Here is a 21,962-nt window from a genome sequence, read left to right as displayed (position 1 = left end):
ACTGTGAGCCCTTGTGGGCCGGGACCTGTCTTCTTGTGTACCAGTCTGCGCCTTGAAATGTCTATGTATACTCCTTTTCACATGTAAGGTGCAATGGAATAAATGGCTCTATAATAATAAATAATAATAACATAGACCCATTTTGGACAATATGTTGCACACATAAATGAGGTGAAAAGTGATCTTCAGAGATGAAGCCCACCAACGAGCCCGGTCTTCATCAGCAACGTGGCTTGTTGGCCCTTTTCACCTGCAGTTCCACCAGCACCATCACTGATTTGCTCATTATTACTCAACTCAATGCAAATATATATGCGGTAGTTTTTTAACCCAATCCATACTTTAGTCTGATCATGTCGGAGTATTTCATCCCTCCAAAATGTTTTTCCCTTCCCGAAAAACGATGACCCATATGAATTACTCATCTAGTCCCTGTCCACCTTTTTTGACACTGCCAGTCTCTTGTCACAGGTTTCACATGGTGGTGTAACGTGAGTGCAGGGGAGAACCAAAAAAAAAAAAGAGAAAGAAATCCTTAGGAATCCCTAAATTATAGTCTGTATGGTTTATCTGATACCAGTGTGAAAATCTCTAGAGAGAAAGTCCCCAAACACCAGAGGAAGACTCATTAACCCTTGAGGTCAAACCGGAGACAAAGCCTTGGGAGGGTTTCCTTCCCCATTTGCTTGCGGGTTGGGTCAGCCCAGCACAGACAGGGTTAATAAAACAGTGCAGGGTGAACTGAATAGAGTGGAGGGAAACATGAGAACCTGCCTGGACTGAGCCTCTATGGAAGTCGTAGCCTCCTCATCCTCCCTCCCTCTTCTCTCTTTTGCCTCCTCCTCTCCCAGTACAGTTAGAAACACAGAGCAGAGCCCAGAGCTGGTTAGATGAGCCAGTGATCAAGCCAAGGACTGACTGCAGGAAGCCGCCTCTGGCCACACATCTTTCTGGGAATGCCATTTTTAACTTCATGAGTTGATACGATATCATTTCCGCAGCTCACGAACACATTGCTCGGATTGCAACAATCCCTTGGAAACTGTTAAAAAGGAATACAAAGAAAACTTTTGGAAAAGTTACAGCAACTTTTTGGCAACTTTTTTTCCCCCCTCCCTGCAATTGATCTTCACTCTTTTGAGACTTTGAGTCTTAACCTGGTTCTTCTCCTTCTTCATATGAGGATCTAAGATTTTAAGGAAAAGATGGGAGTAAAATCCAAGCTTTGGTCACTTGTATTGTATCTGCCTATCCTCTACTGCTTGGCAGGGGAAGTTTACGCTTTTGGTGACGAAGAGGAAAGGCGATGTGACCCTATCAGGATTTCCATGTGTCAGAACCTTGGTTACAATGTTACCAAAATGCCTAATTTGGTTGGCCATGAATTGCAGTCGGATGCAGAACTTCAGCTGACCACCTTCACGCCTCTGATACAGTATGGATGCTCCAGCCAGCTACAGGTGGGTAGGTTCATCCAAGGGCAAAATTATGGGTATAGTAGTTCTTTTAGTGATTTTGTGATCAGGGGCGGACATATCATTGGTGCAACCAGAGCCCAAGAGGTAAGGAGGCCACTTCCAACTTCAAAGCTGATGTAAGGAGGCCACTTCCAACTCCAAAGCTGGCGGAAGGAGACTACTTCCAACTCCAAAGCTGGTGGAAGGAGACTACTTCCAACTCCAAAGCTGGTGGAAGGAGACTACTTCCAACACCAAAGCTGCTGGAAGGTGGCCACTTCCAACTTCAAAGCTGGTGGAAGGAGACCACTTCCAACTAACTCCAAAGCTGGTGGAAGGAGACCACTTCCTATTCCAAAGTCGGTGGAATTGTGCATTTTGTTGAGTTATTGAACTGAAAAGGGTCTATATACCATTCTGGTTCAAGGACCCTTTTTTGTTTGTGTTTGGGGCCAAAAACATTAGCTTTCTAGTTATTCTGACTATCCAGTTGATGGTCAACTTGAAGTCCAGTCATACCTTTAGAAGTTTGGTCTTGTAAAAAGTCTAAAACTATCTCCTTCTTAGTACTTTGCATATTTATTGCCATCGTCAATCTCATGCTTACGATCAGAGCTAAGTTTGTCCTCACGGAGAGATCCCCATGTGTCGTTACCTGTTTTACACAGGACTGCCAGTAAACCTACTTCACTGTCCGACCTCGTGGGTTGGTGCTAGAGAGAAATGACAAGTCCGTCTTTGCTTTATCAGTACGATTTCAGATTTGCTGCTATCAAAAACTCAGCTTCTCGGTAGTTTTTTTTTTCCTCTGTGAGTCATTATACAAAAATACCATTTGCTTGTGTAGGTAGAATGTTGTTTTTGTTAATAATTAACCTCACTTCTTGAGTTTAACTGCTTTGAAACGTCAAATGCATGTAGCCTTTGACCCAATGTCATAGACCCACGCTTTTGGACTTTTTTTTTCTTCTCAAAACAAAGTTTGAGAAGTTAACTTTTGAAGTTTTTCAAAAAGTTGGAAGGTTCTATCAAAACGTAAATGTAGATGGTCTTATCATGGGTGGATCATGCTTCCCTTAAGGGCAATGCAAGTTTTTAATTGCTTCTACTGCCTGAGAGGATGATGGCCGGGGCTACACCCTGGTAAAAATGCATTAACATACCTTAATAATGAACACACAACCCAACCTGGTCTATAGATTTTTTTTATAACCTGTAAATGATTGCATGGATTTTTCTGTGGGATGGTGTTTACAGTAAATGTGCAAAGAACTGATTTGTACAAGTAGCAAGTGAATTTCAAGTTTCAGGTAAATTTGCATGACTATTAGGACAAGTCATGTGATGGACCCTCTTGTGAGTGCCCATTAGAATGGTAAAGAAACAAGCTGTGTATGATAATGGGATTGTTATCACTGTCATCATCAATATAGTTCCACAAGGTGATCAGAGAATCATTACACCGTCCCTGACGTAGTCCTAAAGCACCAACATAAAAATACCCAAAGGGTCAAAATCATTACCCATTATGGGTTGCAAAGCAATCCCGTAAAACGTATCCTCTGAAAGGAACAATTTGAGTATAGCAATTAAGCAAATTTAGGATGCTTAAATTTCCAAAAACTTGTCCTCCCCATTCCATCAACTGAGAGTGCTAACAGTCCCCTACATTGAGAGAAGAAGGACAGCAATGATGAGGAATTAACTACCACCGTAAATGCTCCCCTGAACTGTATACAAATTTATCCTTAGTAAACACTTCATTTGGGCTTTCCCCCTTAATTTTAAATCCCCCCAAAATTCAAAAATATCAATGAACGTGAGATCCACTTGAATATATAAATATAATGTATACATCTCATCTCTGTTTTTGATGTGTGTAAATGACAGGTGGTATTGGGGTCCATTAGCGAGTCCATAGGAGTTGGCCAACCATAAAGATCTTCTTAAATATATTTTATAGATGTCATTTCCATTTCGGGTGTGTGTAGATGACAGGTGGTATTGGCATCCATTGGAAAGTCCATAAGAGTTGGCCAACCATAAAAATCTTTTTAAATATATTTTATAGATTTCATTTCCATTTCGGGTGTGTGTAGATGACAGGTGGTATTGGCGTCCATTGGAAAGTCCATAAGAGTTGGCCAACCATAAAAATCTTCTTAAATATATTTTATAGATTTCATTTCCATTTCGGGTTTGTGTAGATGACAGGTGGTATTGGCGTCCATTGGAGAGTCCATAGGAGTTGGCCAACCATAAAAATATTAAATATATTTTATAGATGTCATTTCCATTTCGGGTGTGTGTAGATGACAGGTGGTATTGGCATCCATTGGAAAGTCCATAAGAGTTGGCCAACCATAAAGATCTTCTTAAATATATTTTATAGATGTCATTTCCATTTCGGGTGTGTGTAGATGACAGGTGGTATTGGCATCCATTGAAAAGTCGATAAGAGTTGACCAACCATAAAAATCTTCTTAAATATATTTTATAGATGTCATCTTTAATTTGGGAGCGTGTGGATGACAAGTTGTGTTGGCATCTATTGGAGAGTCCATAAGAGTTGTCCAATCATAAAAATCTTCTTAACTAGAATTTATAGCTGTCATCTCCGTTTTGGGTGCATGTGGATGACAAGTGGTGTTGGCATCTATTGGAGAGGCCATAGGGTTGGCCAACCATATAGATCTTCTTAAGGGTTTTTGCTTTAACTAGTAACCTGAATTAAAAAATCCCCCCAAAAATTCAAAACTATCCATGAATGTGAGGTCAACTTGAGTGTATAAATATAATTTATAGATCTCATCTCCATATTGGGTGTTTGTAGTTAACAGGTGGTATTTGCATCCATTAGAGAATCCATAGGGATTGCCCCACCATAAAGATTTAACTAATAACCTGAATTTAAAATCCCCCCAAAATTGAAAAATATCAATGCATGTGAGGTCCACTTGAGTGTATATCATTTATACATTTCATCTCTAATTTTAGTGTGTGTAGATGACAGGTGGTATTAGCGTCCATTAGAGAGTCCATAGGGATTGGCCAACCATAAAGATCTTCTTAAGGGCTTTTGCTTTAACTAGTAACCTGAACTAAAAAAACCCCTCAAAAATTCAAAAATATTAATGCATGTGAGGTCCACTTAAGTATATAAATATTTATAGATGTCATTTCCGTTTTGGATGTGTGTAGATGACAGGTAGTATTGGCATCCATTGGAGAGTCCATAGGGTTGGGCTAAATAGTAACCTGAGTTTAAAAAAAAAAAAAAAAAAAAATAGTCAAAAATGCAAAATTATCAATGTATGTGAGATCACTTGAGTGTATAAATATAATTTATAGATGTCATCTCCGTTTTGGGTGCATGTAGATGACACGTAATATTGGTGTTCATTAGTAAGTCCATAGGTATTGGCCAACAATAAAGATCTTCTAAAGGGTTTTTGCTTTAACTAGTAACCTGAATTTAAAAAAGACCCTCAGCAATTCAAAAATATCAATGCATGTGAGGTCTACCTGAGTGTATAAATATAATTTATACAGTAGATGTCAACTCTGACTTGGGTGTGTGTAAATGACAGGTAATATGGGTGTCCAATGAAGAGTCCATAGGGATTGGCCAACCATAAAGATCTTCTTACGGGTTTTTGCTTTAGCTAGTAACCTGAACTAAAAAGAACCCTCAAAAATGCAAAAATATCAATCCATGTGAGGTCCACTTGAATGTACAAATATAATTTATAGATTTCATCTCCGATTTGGGTGTGTATAGATGACAAGGGGTGTTGGTATCCATTGAAGAGGTCATAGGGATTGGCCAATCATAAAGATCTAAAATTATGTCCTTAAGGGAATCCCAATCCTTTTTTTTTAATTTAAAACCTTCAAAAACTACAAACAAGGTGGGAACAAGGCCAATAATATAGATTCATGTGATGGTCAAGGTTGGTAGGAAACTAGGAGACTACGTGAAATAGAAATGGTTGCCACTTAGGAGCTGTAAAAAGCCGTGTTGCCAAATTCACATGGGGTCATTTTAGTACAATTTTGATTTTGCTACAGACAAGAAAATTAATTTTTTTTAGGGGGAAGTCAATTAAAATAAGTAAAATCCTAAAATAAAATTAGGATTGCACCCTACTGGCAGGAAGATACAATCTAGATAAAAAGTGTAGGCGAGCAGAGAGTGTTAAAAGACTCGGCCATCAAAAAGTTTTAAAAGTTTGACACAATTCTGCATAAAACTTTCCGGGAGTTGTGAAGAAGTCTTTCTATTCTTTTTTTGGCTGCCACAGCCAGTGTCTTTGGCGGTTTTTGAGATGCTTGTTGGCACAGAGTTGGTGGAATGCTCCCCGCGAGCAGATCGACTCTTTGACACTTTGCACACAAATTGTTGATATAAGGATTTTAGGTCTTTGTGAGAGTGACAAGCTGCATGGCTGGAATGTGAGGGCTGATCCATTTACTTGTCATTTTTTTCTTCTTGTGGGAGTCAGATTAGAATCCCTGCTAATTTGAGCCTGTTAAAGAAAACCCGGGCATATTGAATTCCCCATTAGTGAGATCTCTGCGATAATTACTTAAAGAAAAGGGAAAGAAAGAGAGTATTGAGACTTGGAAGGAGAGAGACACAAAAAGAGACAAAGCTAAAAGGATCATAGGCAGAATTATCTTAAAAAGATCTTGGTTACAAAAAGTCTTGGCAAAAATTGCTATTTTTTCATTTTTGGAAATGTATTTTTCTAAAAATTTTGACTACCTAAATATATTTAATATTTTAGAATTTTTTCCATAAAGATTATTTATGCAAATATATTTATAAATTCTAAATATAATCTTTTTTTAATTTAATTTTGATACCTGGACAAGGGTCAAGTGACAACTACGTTTATGGACAAATCTTTTGACAAGTGATACGAATTTCCCCCCTATTAGTTCGCGCATTTGTTTTTGGCTTTAACATTTTACCTATGGCAACTACGTCCACAAAGCTGAAAACAAGCTTCTAGACTTGGGTTACGTAGCTTGTGTTGCCTATTTTTCAAAGGACCAGTTTGTATTACCCAATGGTTCCAAGTCTAAAGGCCCCGTTACACGCAACGACATTGCTAACGAGATGTCATTGGGGTCACGGAATTCGTGACGCACATCCGGCCTCGTTAGCGACGTCGTTGCGCGTGACACGTAAGAGCGACCGCTAACGATGCAAAATACTTACCAAATCGTTGGTTGTTGACACGTCATCCATTTCCAAAAAATCGTTGCTGCTTTTTGACACAGGTTGTTCGTCGTTCCTGAGGCAGCACACATCGCTACGTGTGACACCCCAGGAACGACGAACAACACCGTACCTGCATCCTCTGGCAACGAGGTGGGCGTGTCTTTCATGTGGCTGCTCTCTGCCCCTCCGCTTATATTGGACGCCTGCCGTGTGACGTCGCTGTGATGCCTCATGAACCGCCCCCTTAGAAAAGAGGCTGTTCGCCGGCCACAGCGACATCGCTAGGAAGGTAAGTACGTGTGACGGTAACTAGCAATATTGTGCGTCACGGGCAGCGATTTTCCCGTGATGCACACACGACGAGGGCGGGTGCTTTCACAAGCGACATCGCTAGCGATGTCGCTGCATGTAAAGCACCCTTTAGGCCATGATATTGTTGGATAACATGAATTACTAAACATTGTAGCCTTAAAATGTAGAGATGAGCGAACCCGAACGGTGAAGTTTGATGTTCGTACCGAACACAGACTTTATTAAAAAAATCAGTGTTCGAATTTGGAGTTCAGGTGCTTTATGTATACTGACCACGTGATCGAGCATCTTTGTGCTTGGGTGCTGTAGCGCCGGTGTCTCTGCAGAGACCCACCACCCCAGCCGGGTCATGTCTTCCCCTGCACTTCCCCGGTCATCCACGTGTGCTGCTGCCTCCTTCCCCTCCTGAGCACTGTACATGCCGTACAGTGTTCTCGGGAGTACACCTAAGATGCGCACACGGCCCTTCTCTTAACAACATGAGTTAGTCAGTCAGTCTTCTGTCTGCTACATACTGTAGCTAGTTGTCAGGAGGTCTTTAGCTCCTGTCCTGTTACCCCTGTGTTTGTCTTTAGTACCTACCTTCCCATACCTGTCTGCCCCTTTCATGCACACCATATCTGTCCAAACCTGTCTCCCACAGACATCCCGCCTGTACCTGTGTGCACCTGTGCTTATATCAGAGTCTATCACCTGTCCTGGGGTCAGCTACCACAGTCCCGGTCACTGCCCTGGGAGTGGTAACTGGTGTACCCCTCACTGTGGATGGGCACTTAGTTAAGACCCTCCCACTAAGGAGTAAGCCCAGGTCCCCCCTGGTGTCCAGTGGGTCCACTAACAATGCTTGCTGCCTCTACACTGGCTGTGAGCATTACAGTTGCGCTCAGTGTTCACCCCAGTGCGAGACACTTGCAGTCTCTGAATAGCTCGCATTGGGGGTAACAACAACATTATCTGATGTAGTGTGTCCAAACCCACAGCAAAAAAACCCAACCCTCCTCCGGAACTGCTCAATTTATAGCTAGCTATATGTGGGCGGAGAGCTGAACTGCCCAATCAGTGACTTCCATTGGGGTTCTGGTCAAGTCTGGGTCCCGAACCAAACTTTTTCTAAAGTCCGGCTGAATCCAGTGAACCAAACTTCCATGGGTCCGTTCATCTCTACTTAAAAGCTCCAGGTGGCCACTAATAGGCCACATTTGCAAAAACTATCAAAAAGTGGCACAATTTCGAGCTAAGATTTTTTTACAGGAGTTGTGAGAAAATAAGTGATCAGCTTGGTTCATAGCCATGTACATGCAACTTTATTATCACCTATCAGTTGCCCAGGTTTAGATGTCCCAATCTGTTGTCTAGCCCTAGGTTGTCTAAGGCTATGTGCCCACGCTACAGGATTTACCGCGGATTTTGCCGCGGATTTACCGCGGATTTGCCGAAAATCTGCAGCAGCAGCACTTCCAAGCCATTTCAATGGCATTTTGGAAATGCTGTGCCCATGCTGCGGATTTTTCCGCGGCGGATTTTCCGCGGATTTTGATCCGGAAAAATCTGCAGCATGTCAATTGTTTGGTGCAGATTTGGTGCGGATTTTTGGCTTTGAATGGGGAAAAAAAAAAAAAAAAATCCGCATCAAAATCCGCGGCAAATCCGCGGTAAATCCGCGGCAAATCCGCGGGTGCGGATTTGCCGCGAAAGTCGCGGATTTTCAGGCAAAAAAATCCGCAGGGACATTCTAGCGTGGGCACATAGCCTAAGGGGTAAAGTTTCTCCTTTCAGAGAGTGCCAAGTTGACATTGGAAGGCTAAAGTCCCATATTTACAGCCTAATGTAATCGAAACCCAACAATAGTAACAGTCTAATTTATAAGGAGACCCTGGACAATCATTTGTCAAGTTAAATATCCAACATATCTGATTTTGGTATCCAGTTCCCTTTTGTTTTTCGAGAGATAACCCACCACTACAGATATCTGGCAGTGGCTTTCTCATAGATAATCCTGGACTGCTCACCCGAACGAGCGTTTTTTTGTTTTGTGGAGTCGGGTGATGAGCTCAATGATCGGCTGAACCATCGTTCGGTCAACAGCTAAAGTATATGATGGGCTTTATAGATCATGCAATGCTCCCCTGCAAATTAAAATATGCAAGTAGACTTCAGAGAAAAAGAGAACTTGAACTCTCGCGCCACCTATTGGACGGAGCAATCCTAACAGTCAAAATCGACCCACTAAAGTGCCTCAACACATGACTTAGGATAAGAAGCCAAAACAGAAGTCACGTGGCAAGACCCTTTAAAGGATCGCTCTTTAGCTAAAAGTCAATATCAATCCTTTAAAGGGTCTTGCTACATAAGTTCTGGTTTGGCTTCCTTTCTTAAGTCATATGGTGAGGCCTCTTAAAGGGTCAATATTGACTTTTAGCCCAAAGGCGTTTATGGTTTGGCTTCTTTTCCTAAGACATATGGTGATGCCGTATAAAGGGTCAGTATTGTTTTATAGGCAAGTAGTTTATGGTTTGGCTTCCTATCCTAAGTAATATGGCACTGCCTTTTAAAGGGTCAGTATTGATTTTTAGCCCAAAGGAGTTTATGGTTTAGCTTCTTTTCTTAAGTCATATGGTGGGGCCTCTTAAAGGGTCAGTATTGACTTTTAGCTCCAAGGAGTTTATGGTTTGGCTTCCTATCCTAAGTCATATGGTGAGGCCTCTTAAAGCATCAGTATTGACTTTAGCCCCAAAGAGTTTAGGAGTTTATGGTTTGGCTTCCTATCCTAAAGGTCCAGTCACACTAAGCAACTTACCAGCGATCCCAACAATGATAGGGATCGCTGGTAAGTTGCTAGGAGGTTGCTGGGGAGATGTCACACTGCGACGCTCCAGCGATCCCACCAGCAACCTGACCTGGCAGGGATCGCTGGAGCGTCGCTACACGAGTTGCTGGTGAGCTCACCAGCAACCAGTGACCAGCCCCCAGCGCCGCGTGGAAGATGCTGCGCTTGGTAACTAAGGTAAATATCGGGTAACCAACCCGATATTTACCTTGGTTACCAGCGCACGGAGCTACACGTGCAGAGAACAGGGAGCAGCGCACACTGAGCGCTGGCTCCCTGCTCTCCTAGTTACAGCACACATCGGGTTAATTACCCGATGTGTGCTGTAGCTACATGTGCACAGAGCAGGGAGCAGCGCACAATGCTTAGTGCTGGCTCCCTGCTCTCCTAGCTACAGCACACATCGGGTTAATTAACCCGATGTGTCCTGCAGCTACATGTGCACAGAGCAGGAGCCGGCACTGACAGTGAGAGCGGCGGAGGCTGGTAACAAAGGTAAATATCGGGTAACCAAGGACAGGGCTTCTTGGTTACCCAATGTTTACTGTGGTTACCAGCCTCCGCAGAAGCCGGCTCCTGCTCCTGCACATTTAGTTGTTGCTCTGTCGCTGTCACACACAGCGATCTGTGCTTCACAGCGGGACAGCAACAACTAAAAAATGGCCCAGGACATTCAGCAACAACCAACGACCTCACAGCAGGGGCCGGGTTGTTGCTGGATGTCACACACAGCAACATCGCTAGCAACGTCACAAAAGTTGTTCGTTAGCAGCGATGTTGCTAGCGATGTTGCTTAGTGTGACGGGGCCTTTAGTCTTATGGTGATGCCACTTAAAGGGTCAGTATTGACTTTTAGCTCCAAGGAGTTTATGCTTTGGCTTTCTATCCTAAGTCATATGGTGCGGTCTCTTAAAGGGTCAGTATTGACTTTTAGCTTCAAGGAGTTTATGGTTTGGCTTCTATCCTAAGTCATATGGGGAGGCCTCTTAAAGGTTCAGTATTCACTTTTAGTTCCAATGAGTTTATGGATTGGCTTGCTTTCTTAAGTCATATGGTGAAGTCTATAAAGGGTCAGTATTGACTTTCAGCTCCAATGAGTTTATGGTTTGGTTTCCTATCCTAAGTCATGTGGCAGGCCTTGAGATTGCTACCTCCAGTAGGCCCTTGTCCTCTACCAATCTGAACAGGCTCCTTGTATAATTGTCTGGCCCTAGTCACAGGAAAGGGAGGAGACAGCTGTAATATTTGATTAAAGAAAGGGAAATAAAGCAAGTATTGAGACTTGAAGGGACCGAGACAGTTGAAAAGCTACCAGATGGAAACTGTTTATAGTCCCAGTCTTCAGAGAGGAAAAGAACTCTTGTGCCACCTAATGGAGGTAGCAATCCTAAAAGTAAATATTGACCTTCTATAGGGCCTCGCCTCATGACTTAGGATAAGAAGCCAAATCAGAAGTCGCATGGCAAGACCCTTTAAAGGATCGAAATTTAGCTAAAAGTCAATATCGATCCTTCAAAGGGCCTTTAAAGGGTCTTGCCACATGAGAACTGGACTGGCCTCTGATCCTCAGTCATATGGCGAGGCTTCTTAAAAGGTCAGTATTGACTTTTAGCTACAAGGAGTTTATGTTTTGGCTTTGTATCCTAAGTCATTTAAAAGGCCTTAGGGTACCTTCTCACTTAGCGATGCAGCAGCGATCCGACCAGCGATCTGACCTGGTCAGGATCGCTGCTGCATCGCTACATGGTCGCTGGTGAGCTGTCAAACAGGCAGATCTCACCAGCGACCAGTGAACAGCCCCCAGCCAGCAGCGACGTGCAAGCGACGCTGCGCTTGCACGGAGCCGCCGTCTGGAAGCTGCGGAGACTGGTAACTAAGGTAAACATCGGGTATGGTTACCCGATGTTTACATTAGTTACCAGCGCACACCGCTTAGCTGTGTGTGCAGAGAGCAGGGAGCCGCGCACACTGAGCGCTGGCTCCTTGCTCTCCTAGCTGCTGTACACATCGGGTTAATTAACCCGATGTGTAATGCAGCTACATGTGCAGAGAGCAAGGAGCCGCGCACACTGCTTAGCGCTGGCTCCTTGCTCTCCTAGCTGCTGTACACATCGGGTTAATTAACCCGATGTGTACAGCAGCTACATGTGCAGAGAGCCGGAGCCGGCAGCACAGGCAGCGTGAGAGCTGCGGAGGCTGGTAACTAAGGTAAATATCGGGTAACCACCTTGGTTACCCGATGTTTATCTTGGTTACAAGCTTACCTCAGCTGTCAGACGCCGGCTCCTGCTCCCTGCTCGCTTCATTTGTCGCTCTCTCGCTGTCACACACAGCGATCTGTGTGTCACAGCGGGAGAGCGGCTTTGAAGAAAACGAACCATAGCTGTGTGTAATGAGCAGCGATCTCGCAGCAGGGGCCAGATCGCTGCTCAGTGTCACACACAGCGAGATCGCTAATGAGGTCACTGCTGCGTCACAAAAAGCGTGACTCAGCAGCGATCTCGGCAGCGAGCTCGCTGTGTGTGAAGCACCCCTTAGGATGGTTACCTCTAGCAGACCCTTATCCTCTACCAATCTGAAGAGGCTCATTGTATAATTGTCTGGCCCTAGTCACGGGGAAGGAGGGGGGGGAGACAGCTGTGATATTTGACTAAAGAAAGGGAAATAAAGCAAGTATTGAGACTTGAAGGGACCGAGACAGTTGAAAAGCTTCCAGATGGAGACTGTTACTGATCCCAGGTGGGAAGATTGCTGATAAGAACATGATAATTCACAGCACTTAATCAAACAAAAGCAAACAGTTTATGATACCAGGGGTTACACAGAGCCCAGGCCTATGGGATGTTCAGGAGGAAAATGGTTTAGGTTGAAAGGTCGGGTGGGAATATAAAATAAATCATTGTTCCCGAGGAGCTCTTAGTGGTGTTTACCTCTAACTTGATTAGTAAAGTATTTCGTTTACATTCGTCCTTGTATTACATTTCTAAGCCAAAGAGGCCGGCTGGGATTTTTTTTCTCCCGTTTTCACTCAAAACAATAAGAATATTTGAGTTTACCAAACAAAATGTCACCGTCTCAAAAGCAGTGTAAGATCTAGTGCCGGGTGTTACTTTTTGAAAGTTTTTTTTCCCCCCAAAGTTCAGAGAATGTTAAACAAAGGTGTAAACTTTTTCTTAATTTTGCCTTAATTTTTGATTACTAATCTTTTTTATTCTTTCTGCTTTCAGTTTTTCCTCTGTTCCGTGTACGTTCCCATGTGCACTGAGAAAATTAACATCCCGATTGGTCCCTGCGGTGGCATGTGCCTTTCAGTCAAGAAAAGGTGTGAGCCCGTCCTTAAGGAATTTGGATTTACTTGGCCGGACGGCTTAAATTGCAGCAAATTCCCACCTCAGAATGACCACAATCATATGTGCATGGAGGGTCCCGGAGATGAAGAGGTCCCGATGCACACCAAGACGTCCCTTCTGCCGGGAGAAGACTGCACCGGCTTTGGACCAAATGCAGAGCAGTATACTTGGGTGAAAAGAAGCATGACTTGTGTCTTGAAGTGCGGCTACGACGCCGGCCTCTATAGCCGTCTGTCTAAGGAATTCACCGACATATGGATGACCGTATGGGCCAGCTTGTGCTTCATATCCACGGCTTTTACCGTTCTTACATTTTTGATTGACTCATCCAGGTTTTCCTACCCCGAGAGACCCATCATCTTCCTCAGCATGTGTTATAATATTTATAGCATTGCTTACATTGTGAGGTTAACGGTGGGTCGAGAAAGAATATCCTGTGATTTTGAAGAGGCGGCAGAACCTGTCCTTATTCAAGAAGGGCTGAAGAACACAGGTTGTGCGATCATTTTCTTGCTAATGTACTTTTTTGGGATGGCTAGCTCCATCTGGTGGGTTATTCTGACATTGACCTGGTTTCTCGCTGCTGGTCTCAAATGGGGTCATGAAGCTATTGAAATGCACAGTTCCTATTTTCACATTGCCGCCTGGGCTATTCCGGCTGTAAAAACCATCGTTATATTGATCATGAGACTCGTAGATGCTGATGAGTTGACCGGGTTATGTTACGTCGGCAATCAAAACATCGATGCCCTAACCGGCTTTGTGGTTGCCCCTCTTTTTACCTATTTGGTGATTGGGACTCTGTTTATAGCTGCCGGCCTCGTGGCCTTGTTTAAAATTAGATCAAATCTTCAAAAAGATGGGACAAAAACTGATAAATTGGAAAGACTGATGGTAAAAATTGGCGTCTTTTCAGTTTTGTATACGGTGCCAGCCACATGTGTCATCGCTTGTTATTTTTACGAAATCTCCAATTGGCCGGTTTTCCGGTACACGTCTGATGACTCCAACATGGCGGTGGAGATGCTAAAGATATTTATGTCTCTGTTGGTAGGCATCACTTCTGGAATGTGGATCTGGTCGGCCAAGACGCTGCATACATGGCAAAAGTGTTCCAACAGATTAGTAAACTCAGAAAAAGTTAAAAGGAAGAAAAGGGCGGATGCGTGGGTTAAGCCGGGAAAAGGGAATGAGACTGTGGTATAGCTTGAGGTCTTCATTGTAATACTTCATCGTAAAACTGAATTCTCCTATGGATCCATAGGGTTTACAACCTTCAGAATAATTTTAGGGGACATTAATTTTTCTATCTAATGGTTGCCCCAAAATTGTCTGAATTATTTCTGTGCTTAGTTGCGGAACTGAAGGTTGTCCCAAGCGGTAAAAGCCAATGACCTCAGGAAACAGAAAAGTAGATTGGCCTTGCTTGCTAGTGTCAAGGGAGTTGTCACTCATCGGCCAAGACTTTTTTATGTTTTAAAAGAGAAAAAAACATCAAATTTTATTGGTTACACTGTGGTAAAGTCTTAGAACTTGTACACGACTGGAAGGCTGCTTCCGAGACTAAGATTAAGGGATAGGACTACCAAGGAGAACCAAGGCACAACGCTTTGCCAGTGTTTTGGCCCACAGAGAAAACACTGCCCAAGGTATATTCTAATACATCCGACATAAAAAGCGAAGCCACTGAACACTGGAAACTCTTATTTAGCTTTGACTCTGTGGTGCCTTATTAACTAAAATATTTTCATTATTTTGTGTGTTACGATCAAATCTAACCAATTCTCAAATACGGGAAAGGCTCAATATCCATATCTTGGCTGGTCAAGACGGACAAACCGTTGTAGACCTTCTGATCTTGGCTGGTCAAGCATTATGGGCAAAGACGGATAAACCGTTGTAGACGTTCTGATCTTGGCTGGTCAAGCATTATGGGCAAAGAAGGACAAACCGTCGTAGACCTTCTTATGTTGGCTGGTCAAGCATTATGAGCAAAGACGGACAAACTGTCATAGACCTTCTGATGTTGGCTGGTCAAGCATTATGAGCAAAAGACGGACAAACCGTTGTAGACCTGATATTGGCTGGTCAGGCATTATGAGCAAAGACGGACAAACCGTTGTAGACTTTCTGATGACAATTTACCTATTTTTTAGGTAGAATGATGCTATAGAAGATAATACAAAAAGTGAACCTGTCATAGCAATCAAAGTTCCAAAATGTAGACTTTAGTACAAAATGATCCAAAAAGTTAAACCTTGTAGGCGCATTCGCTATGGATTAGTCCAGGTCCAAACTAATCATATGCAAACAGGTGTAGTCCAGCTCGCCTTACTTGAGACTTTCAATAATTCTCAGCATGGAAATGCCACTCCTGCCCCCTGTGGCCAAAGTTGGCATAGCAAATAGAAGATTTTTACAACTGAAATTTTTTTCAAAAACTTATTTCAAAACATAAACATTAGGACTCATAATAAATCCAAGCATGATGTAGTTACCACGCGTTTCAGACTAAAAAAAAGTCCTTAATCATCTTTTATTGGCTCTCCAAACGCTTTGTATTCTGTTTTTTTTTTAATTCATAGACTTTTTGCCAATTCTTGATTAAGACGTTTTCAAAAAAATGATTTCATAATGTAAAAATTGGCACTCACAAAAAAATCTAAAGATGTTATAGTTTTTCCCACGCGTTTCAGACTAAAAAAGGTCCTTATTCATCTTCTATTTGCTCTCCAAACACTTCGTAGTCTGTTTTTTTTTTAAATTCATAGACTTTTTGACGATTCTTGATCCAATATTTTTTCAAAAGCTTATTTCAAAACATAAAATTGGCACTCCGAATAAATCCAAGCACAATGTAGGACGCACGCGTTTCAGACTAAAAAAAAAAAAAGTTTTCTACTTGGTATCCAAACTCTTCGTAGTCTATATTTTTTTTTTTTATAAACTTTTTGCATTGTACTTGACGGGTCTAAAAGATAGAGGAATTTGACAGAAGGTCCTAGATTTTTTTTTGTGTTTTTGTGAGTTTATAATGCACTAAACGTGAAAATATATAGAAAACCGAAGAGGCTCATAGGGATTAAAAAGGAATGAGAAACAATGCACTATTTGCTCACTGTATATAGAATTAGTATATGCGTGGTGCCTTTGTGAATTATATGGTCAAATATTGAAAAGAAAAAAAAAATAAAATAGAAAAAAAAGTATTATCAGCCTATGGAACTTTACACAACTCCTATATAGATAGTATTCTATCGATCTGCTGCTGAAATGATGTCTGGCAAAAAAATGGCTAAATATGGTAGCAGCCAGTGATGTCACTAGTAGTTAGTGATGTCATCGAGGTCTAAGGCACATTTATAGTTTTACATAGAGTATGCCTTGCTGATGTCACCACTTACTATTGATTTCATAGGCTCGGCAGTTGTCAGCCCATACTATGGCGTCCACTTTTGCAGTCGACTGAACAGGTGCTCCTCAAGGACCCTCGGTTAAGAAGAACTATGCAACGTCTCACATACTTTAACTTCACCTGTTACAAAAAAATTGCAGCATGTTCTGACTCCCTCGACACCTAAACATTGCAGTTTTTTTTATTTTTTTATTTTATTTTTATCTTTTTATTTATATTATTGCTTCATATTGAACATGGTGTTTTTTTTTTAATTTTAGCATGCAATGTGTTGGTTTCTACAATTAATGTTGTCAATGGAGGAGCAAAGTCACCATATTAGAAGGTGCTGACCCCACTATTAACCATTTGCTTGATTTTTTAAAGCCACATCTCTTTTTTTGTTTTTTTCTTGTTTTTTTTTTTTTACACCAAATGATTCAAAATGGTACACCTCATCCATGCGGAAAATCAAAAATACTCTTGATTTTTTCGTCTTTAAACTTTTTTTTTGCAACTTTTTAGCTAAAATGTGACAAAAAGCATATCAAAAGTATATAAAATCACTTGGTGAGGAGGGGGAGAGGTGGCGGCGTAAATGTGTGGGGGGGGGAGGATGCTTCAATTGTGCAATTTTTTATTTTTTAAAAAAAGTCACAATTGATGAGTCGACCAAAAACAACTGGAAACCTAAAACCCCTCTCATAATGGTGAACATAATATAAAAGGGAAACAAATAAAAAAAGACTTAAAAAGGCTCAAATTAAAAGAAAAATAATGAGAAACTGAAAAAAAAAACAGGTGAAAACCTCCAAAAACAAGGAAGAAAAAGCTCCAAATTTAAAAACAGAATAAGGCGCAAATGAAAAACAGACAAAAAAACCCCACTTGAAAAAAAACACCAAATATGAGACAGAAAAAGATTGGAAATTAAAAAAAAGAATAAGGTGCAAATCAAAAACGGGCAAAAAAGTGGCAAACAAAAAATAGAAAAAGGTGCAAATGCAATAATGAGTCAAGCCTTAAAGAGGTTGTCCATTACTTTTACATTGATGGCGTTTCCCGTCTGAATGCATGGTCTGACAGCCGGTACCTCCGCGATCAGCCGTTCTTGGTGCCAGCGGGGTGGCAGCAGGCAGCCGGAAATGCTCAGTTCTGGATCTGTCCTGTCAACTGATAGCTGCCATAGTCGGGTGTCATACATCTGCATCCCATTCAAATCAATAGGAGGCGGATGTGAAGTTTTCAGCCACCTGCTACCATCGTCACGAAGAACAGCAGATCGGCGGTGGTGCTGACTGTCGAACACCGGCCAATTAGACATTGATGACCTATCCTAAGGATAGGCCAACAATGTAAGAGTAGTGGACAACCCCTTTAAGTGTTAACAGAAGGGACAACCAATACAGTAGATATTACTGATGTCTTGAAGCCCCTCCGTTGACAACATTTTGCAGTGTGCTAGCCTCTATAGTAGATGTCATGGTTGTCAATGGTGTAGTGGGTAGAAAGCCAATATGTAGGCATTACAGTAAGTCTCATCAGTGCTCAGAAAAATATATCCTATTCTCATAGTCACATTTTCCATTTTTTTTGTCCAGTTTTTGGAATTTAATCTTGGTCACATTATGTAAGTGGATTTTTTAAATCAATCCAACTGAAGGTTTTTCCTAATCACCATAATGGAAGTTCTTGACTCCTTCTTATGTCAAGTACTAAAAAAATACAGTTCTAACCACTTTTTTTGGGTCCTCAATGGCAAATATGCCAAGCATGGTAGTGACTGTAAAAGCAACCCATTACATAGCTGGTGGCCAACTGTTCTCAACCATCAATGATCTCTCCTGACTTCCTCATACACAAGAACACTCGGCTCGTCCAACCGCTACGGTGTGTAAGAGTGAAGCTGACAGGCTTCTTATCTACAGGAAGACCCCCCCAAAATAATCGGCCTTTGGCGTCCCAACGAGTTCTGCTCTTCCTCGATATCATCGGAAGGCCTCTGTACACATTAGATTACTGGCTGATCCCACCGATATCAGCAGATCTAGCCAACTTTATGGGGGCTCTAAAATAAGAAAAGCAAGGCGACAATTCCAATGGGCGCTTTGATGACGACAGTATTGGTTGACATCCAAGTTTTCTGAATAACTGATAACTCAATGAATTTTGTTTTTAATTTTACTTTTTTTGGACTTGATGCCCTTTAAGATGGGGAATTGATAATCATTGAAAGTGTCATACAATGTTAGGTACCATAAACCATATTTATATCAGTAGAAGAGTTAACTATGAACTTTTTTCCAGCAGTTTTGCCTAACCAAGTTCCGGGGTTGAGACGTATTACAGAGGATGTCCACTACTTTTACATTGATAGCTGATCCTTAAGATAGGTCATCAATGTCTGATTGGCCGGGGCCCAACACATGGCACACCCACCCATCAGCTGTTTTCGGTGCCAGCAGGAGTTGGCCATAAATGCTCAGTTCCGGAGCTGCCCCGTCTTCTCATAGATACTGCACATCCGCCTCTCATTCAAATCAATAGGAGGTGGATGTGTCGGTCACTTTTAGAAGCCTGAGCAGCTCCGGAGCTGAGCATTTTCAGCCACCTGCTGCTGCCGCCTATTGATTTGAATGGAAGGCGGATGTACAGTAACCAGCCATAGCCACTATTAGAAGACGGGGCAGCTCCAGAAGTGAGCATTTCTGGCTGCCTGCTGCCGCCGCCTATTGATTGCAATGGGAGGCAGATGTAGAGTACCCGACCATGGCCACTATCAGAAGACTGGGCAGCGCCGGACCTGAGCATTTTCGGCCGCTTGCTGCCGCCACCTATTTATTTGAATGGGATGTGGATGTGCAGTACCCTTCCGTAGGAACTATTGGAAGACGGGGCACCTCCGGAACTGAGCACTTCCGGCTGCCTGTTACCGCGTGGACGAAAACAGCTGATTGATGGGGATTCCAATCAAACATTGAGGACCTCTCCTAAGAATAGGCCATCAATGTTAAAGTAGTGGACAAACCCTTTAAGAAAAAACTATCAAACAAAAAGATTAGTGGAAATTTTGAACCTGATTGGTTGGAATAAGCCACACGTCCAATGTTTTTCTATATAGGAGTTGTTTTTTTCGATTTCGGGGAATTTATCAGTAAAATGAAAAAGCCAACGTCCTTGTGCCGTAGAAGTCTGTTTAGAGAAAGAAATATAGAATAATGCATTGACAAAGGTTAACTGAGACTAGTAAAAAAGGTCAAAAAGGTCTTTTTCAGTTATTGTTTTGGCAAGAAACGGCACCACTTTCGCTCATAGGCTGTTTCTGGAATTTCGAGAAGAAAGACTAATTTTTTTTACTAATCTCATACTAAGTTATTTGCCCATTCTATACATCTCCTTCTATATCGACAAAACTTCCAGGTACAAGTAATATACTCATGTTAGACATGAATTTGTGAACTTTTGTGGAAAATAGACACTGCTTTTATGGGTGTTGCATTTTGTATATGTCTTTAATGGATATGTCATGTAAATGTATAATTTATCACTGTACAAATCTTTTATATTTAATTTTTTATCAAAAAATAAAATAAAGCACATTTTCATCTACATTTTGGAGCGTTACTTTACAATATATTCATTTAAAGGGAACCTGTCAGCAGAAATTTCCCCTAAAACCTAACAGATTCCCCCTCTGCAGCTCCTGGGCTGCATTCTAGAAAGGTCCCTGTTATTATTGTGCCCCCTTTCTGACCAAAAAAAAGAGTTTATAAAGAGGTACCTTTTTGGCTTCGGATTCTATAAATCAGACACGGGGGCGGGCTGCCTGATGGCCGTTATTCTGCCCCCTGGTCCTGTATGCCGCCCCCATCGCTGATTTCCATACTTTTGGACGCCGCCCACTGCTCCAGCCATCCCCGCGCATGCCCAGTGCCAGTCTCACGGGACTGAGCACTGTGACTGCTGGTGACGTGTACGCAGGCAAGTGATTATGGGCGGGACTGTGACTGTTATCAGCAAGTACCCGCCCATAATCTCGTGAGCGCGCAAACCTCTCCAGCGTCACACTGTGCTCAGTGTAGATGCTAGACTGTATGGGCTGCTTCCAGGTATGACATCCCTTTGTCACGTGATAGTATTTTGAACACGCCCCTATCACGTGACAAAGGGGACGTCATCCCTGGAAGCAGCCCATACAGTCTAGCATCTACACTGAGCACAGTGTGACGCTGGAGAGGTTTGCGCGCTCACGAGATTATGGGCGGGTACTTGCTGATAACAGTCACAGTCCCGCCCATAATCACTTGCCTGCGCACACGTCACCAGCAGTCACAGTGCTCAGTCCCGTGAGACTGGCACTGGGCATGCGCGGGGATGGCTGGAGCAGTGGGCGGCGTCCAAAAGTATGGAAATCAGCGATGGGGGCGGCATACAGGACCAGGGGGCAGAATAACGGCCATCAGGCTGCCCGCCCCCGTGTCAGATTTATAGAATCCAAAGCCAAAAAGGTACCTCTTTATAAACTCTTTTTTTTGGTCAGAAAGGGGGCACAATAATAACAGGGACCTTTCTAGAATGCAGCCCAGGAGCTGCAGAGGGGGAATCTGTTAGGTTTTAGGGGAAATTTCTGCTGACAGGTTCCCTTTAAATTGTCATTATCTGGTGTGGCACTGTCATAGGTTAAAGCGTGACCATCGAGTGCTCGTTACTCCGATTGAGCAGGTCGGACACTCGGATGGGCTCCAGTAATGAGTATAATGAAAGTCAATGGGAAATGCCAGCATTTATCCGGGAGACCCTAAAAGGAGGGCAGGGGGGCAGTAATGGTTGGAAACAGCACTCAAATGGAGTAGGAACGGCATGGGGAAGACGCCTGGACACATCTCTGACTGTCAAGCCACTACTGTGAACTAAATAAATTGTTAATTAAAAAAAAACAACCTATTTTTGATTATCAGCCAAAGTAAAACAGACAGCTGGGGGCTGGTATTATGAGGCTGGGAAGGTCCATAGTTATTTGGCCCCTCCCAGCCTAAAAACATCAGCCCGCAGCTGCCCCAGAAGGGGACTATCACATTAGATGTGTTAATTATGGCGCTTTGCCCGGCTCTTCCTGATTGCGCTGATGCAGTGGCAATCGGGATAATATATTTTGGGGTTGATGTCAGCTGTGTAGTGTCAGCTGACATCAATCCCAGGTGTTAATAATAGAGAGGCAGCCCCCATTACTAACCCAGTAAGGGAAAACACACACACACACACGAAAAAATTATTTCTGTGGATAAAGACTCCTTACCACTATCCGTTCATCAATTTATTATCAAAAATGGTGCCACAAAGCTCTGTCACAGTCCACATTCCCTGAATGCAGATCTAGCGCCTGTGCATAGCA

At 42.6% G+C, this 21,962-nt stretch overlaps 1 protein-coding gene across 1 annotated transcript; it reads left to right on the top strand.

Moving 5' to 3' along the window:
- Nucleotides 1-902: 902 nt before the first annotated feature.
- On the top strand, nt 903-20,181 carry FZD4 (frizzled class receptor 4). Its single transcript, XM_075337556.1, has 2 exons — nt 903-1,460; nt 13,054-20,181. The coding sequence occupies exons 1-2, from the start codon at nt 1,206-1,208 to the stop codon at nt 14,380-14,382; spliced, it is 1,584 nt and encodes a 527-aa protein (XP_075193671.1). The 5' UTR covers nt 903-1,205; the 3' UTR covers nt 14,383-20,181.
- Nucleotides 20,182-21,962: the final 1,781 nt, after the last annotated feature.

The sequence above is a fragment of the Anomaloglossus baeobatrachus genome, chromosome 2 (genome assembly GCF_048569485.1).
Source record: "Anomaloglossus baeobatrachus isolate aAnoBae1 chromosome 2, aAnoBae1.hap1, whole genome shotgun sequence".
NCBI classification, from domain to species: domain Eukaryota; kingdom Metazoa; phylum Chordata; class Amphibia; order Anura; family Aromobatidae; genus Anomaloglossus; species Anomaloglossus baeobatrachus.
This window is presented reverse-complemented; position numbering and strand designations above follow the sequence as displayed.

Excerpts from the sequence above, each read along its gene's own strand:
- FZD4 (XM_075337556.1), top strand. The coding sequence starts at position 1,206 with ATGGGAGTAAAATCCAAGCTTTGGTCACTTGTATTGTATCTGCCTATC. Across the intron at positions 1,461-13,053 it reads GATGCTCCAGCCAGCTACAG|TTTTTCCTCTGTTCCGTGTA; the intron begins GTGGGTAGGTTC and ends TTCTGCTTTCAG.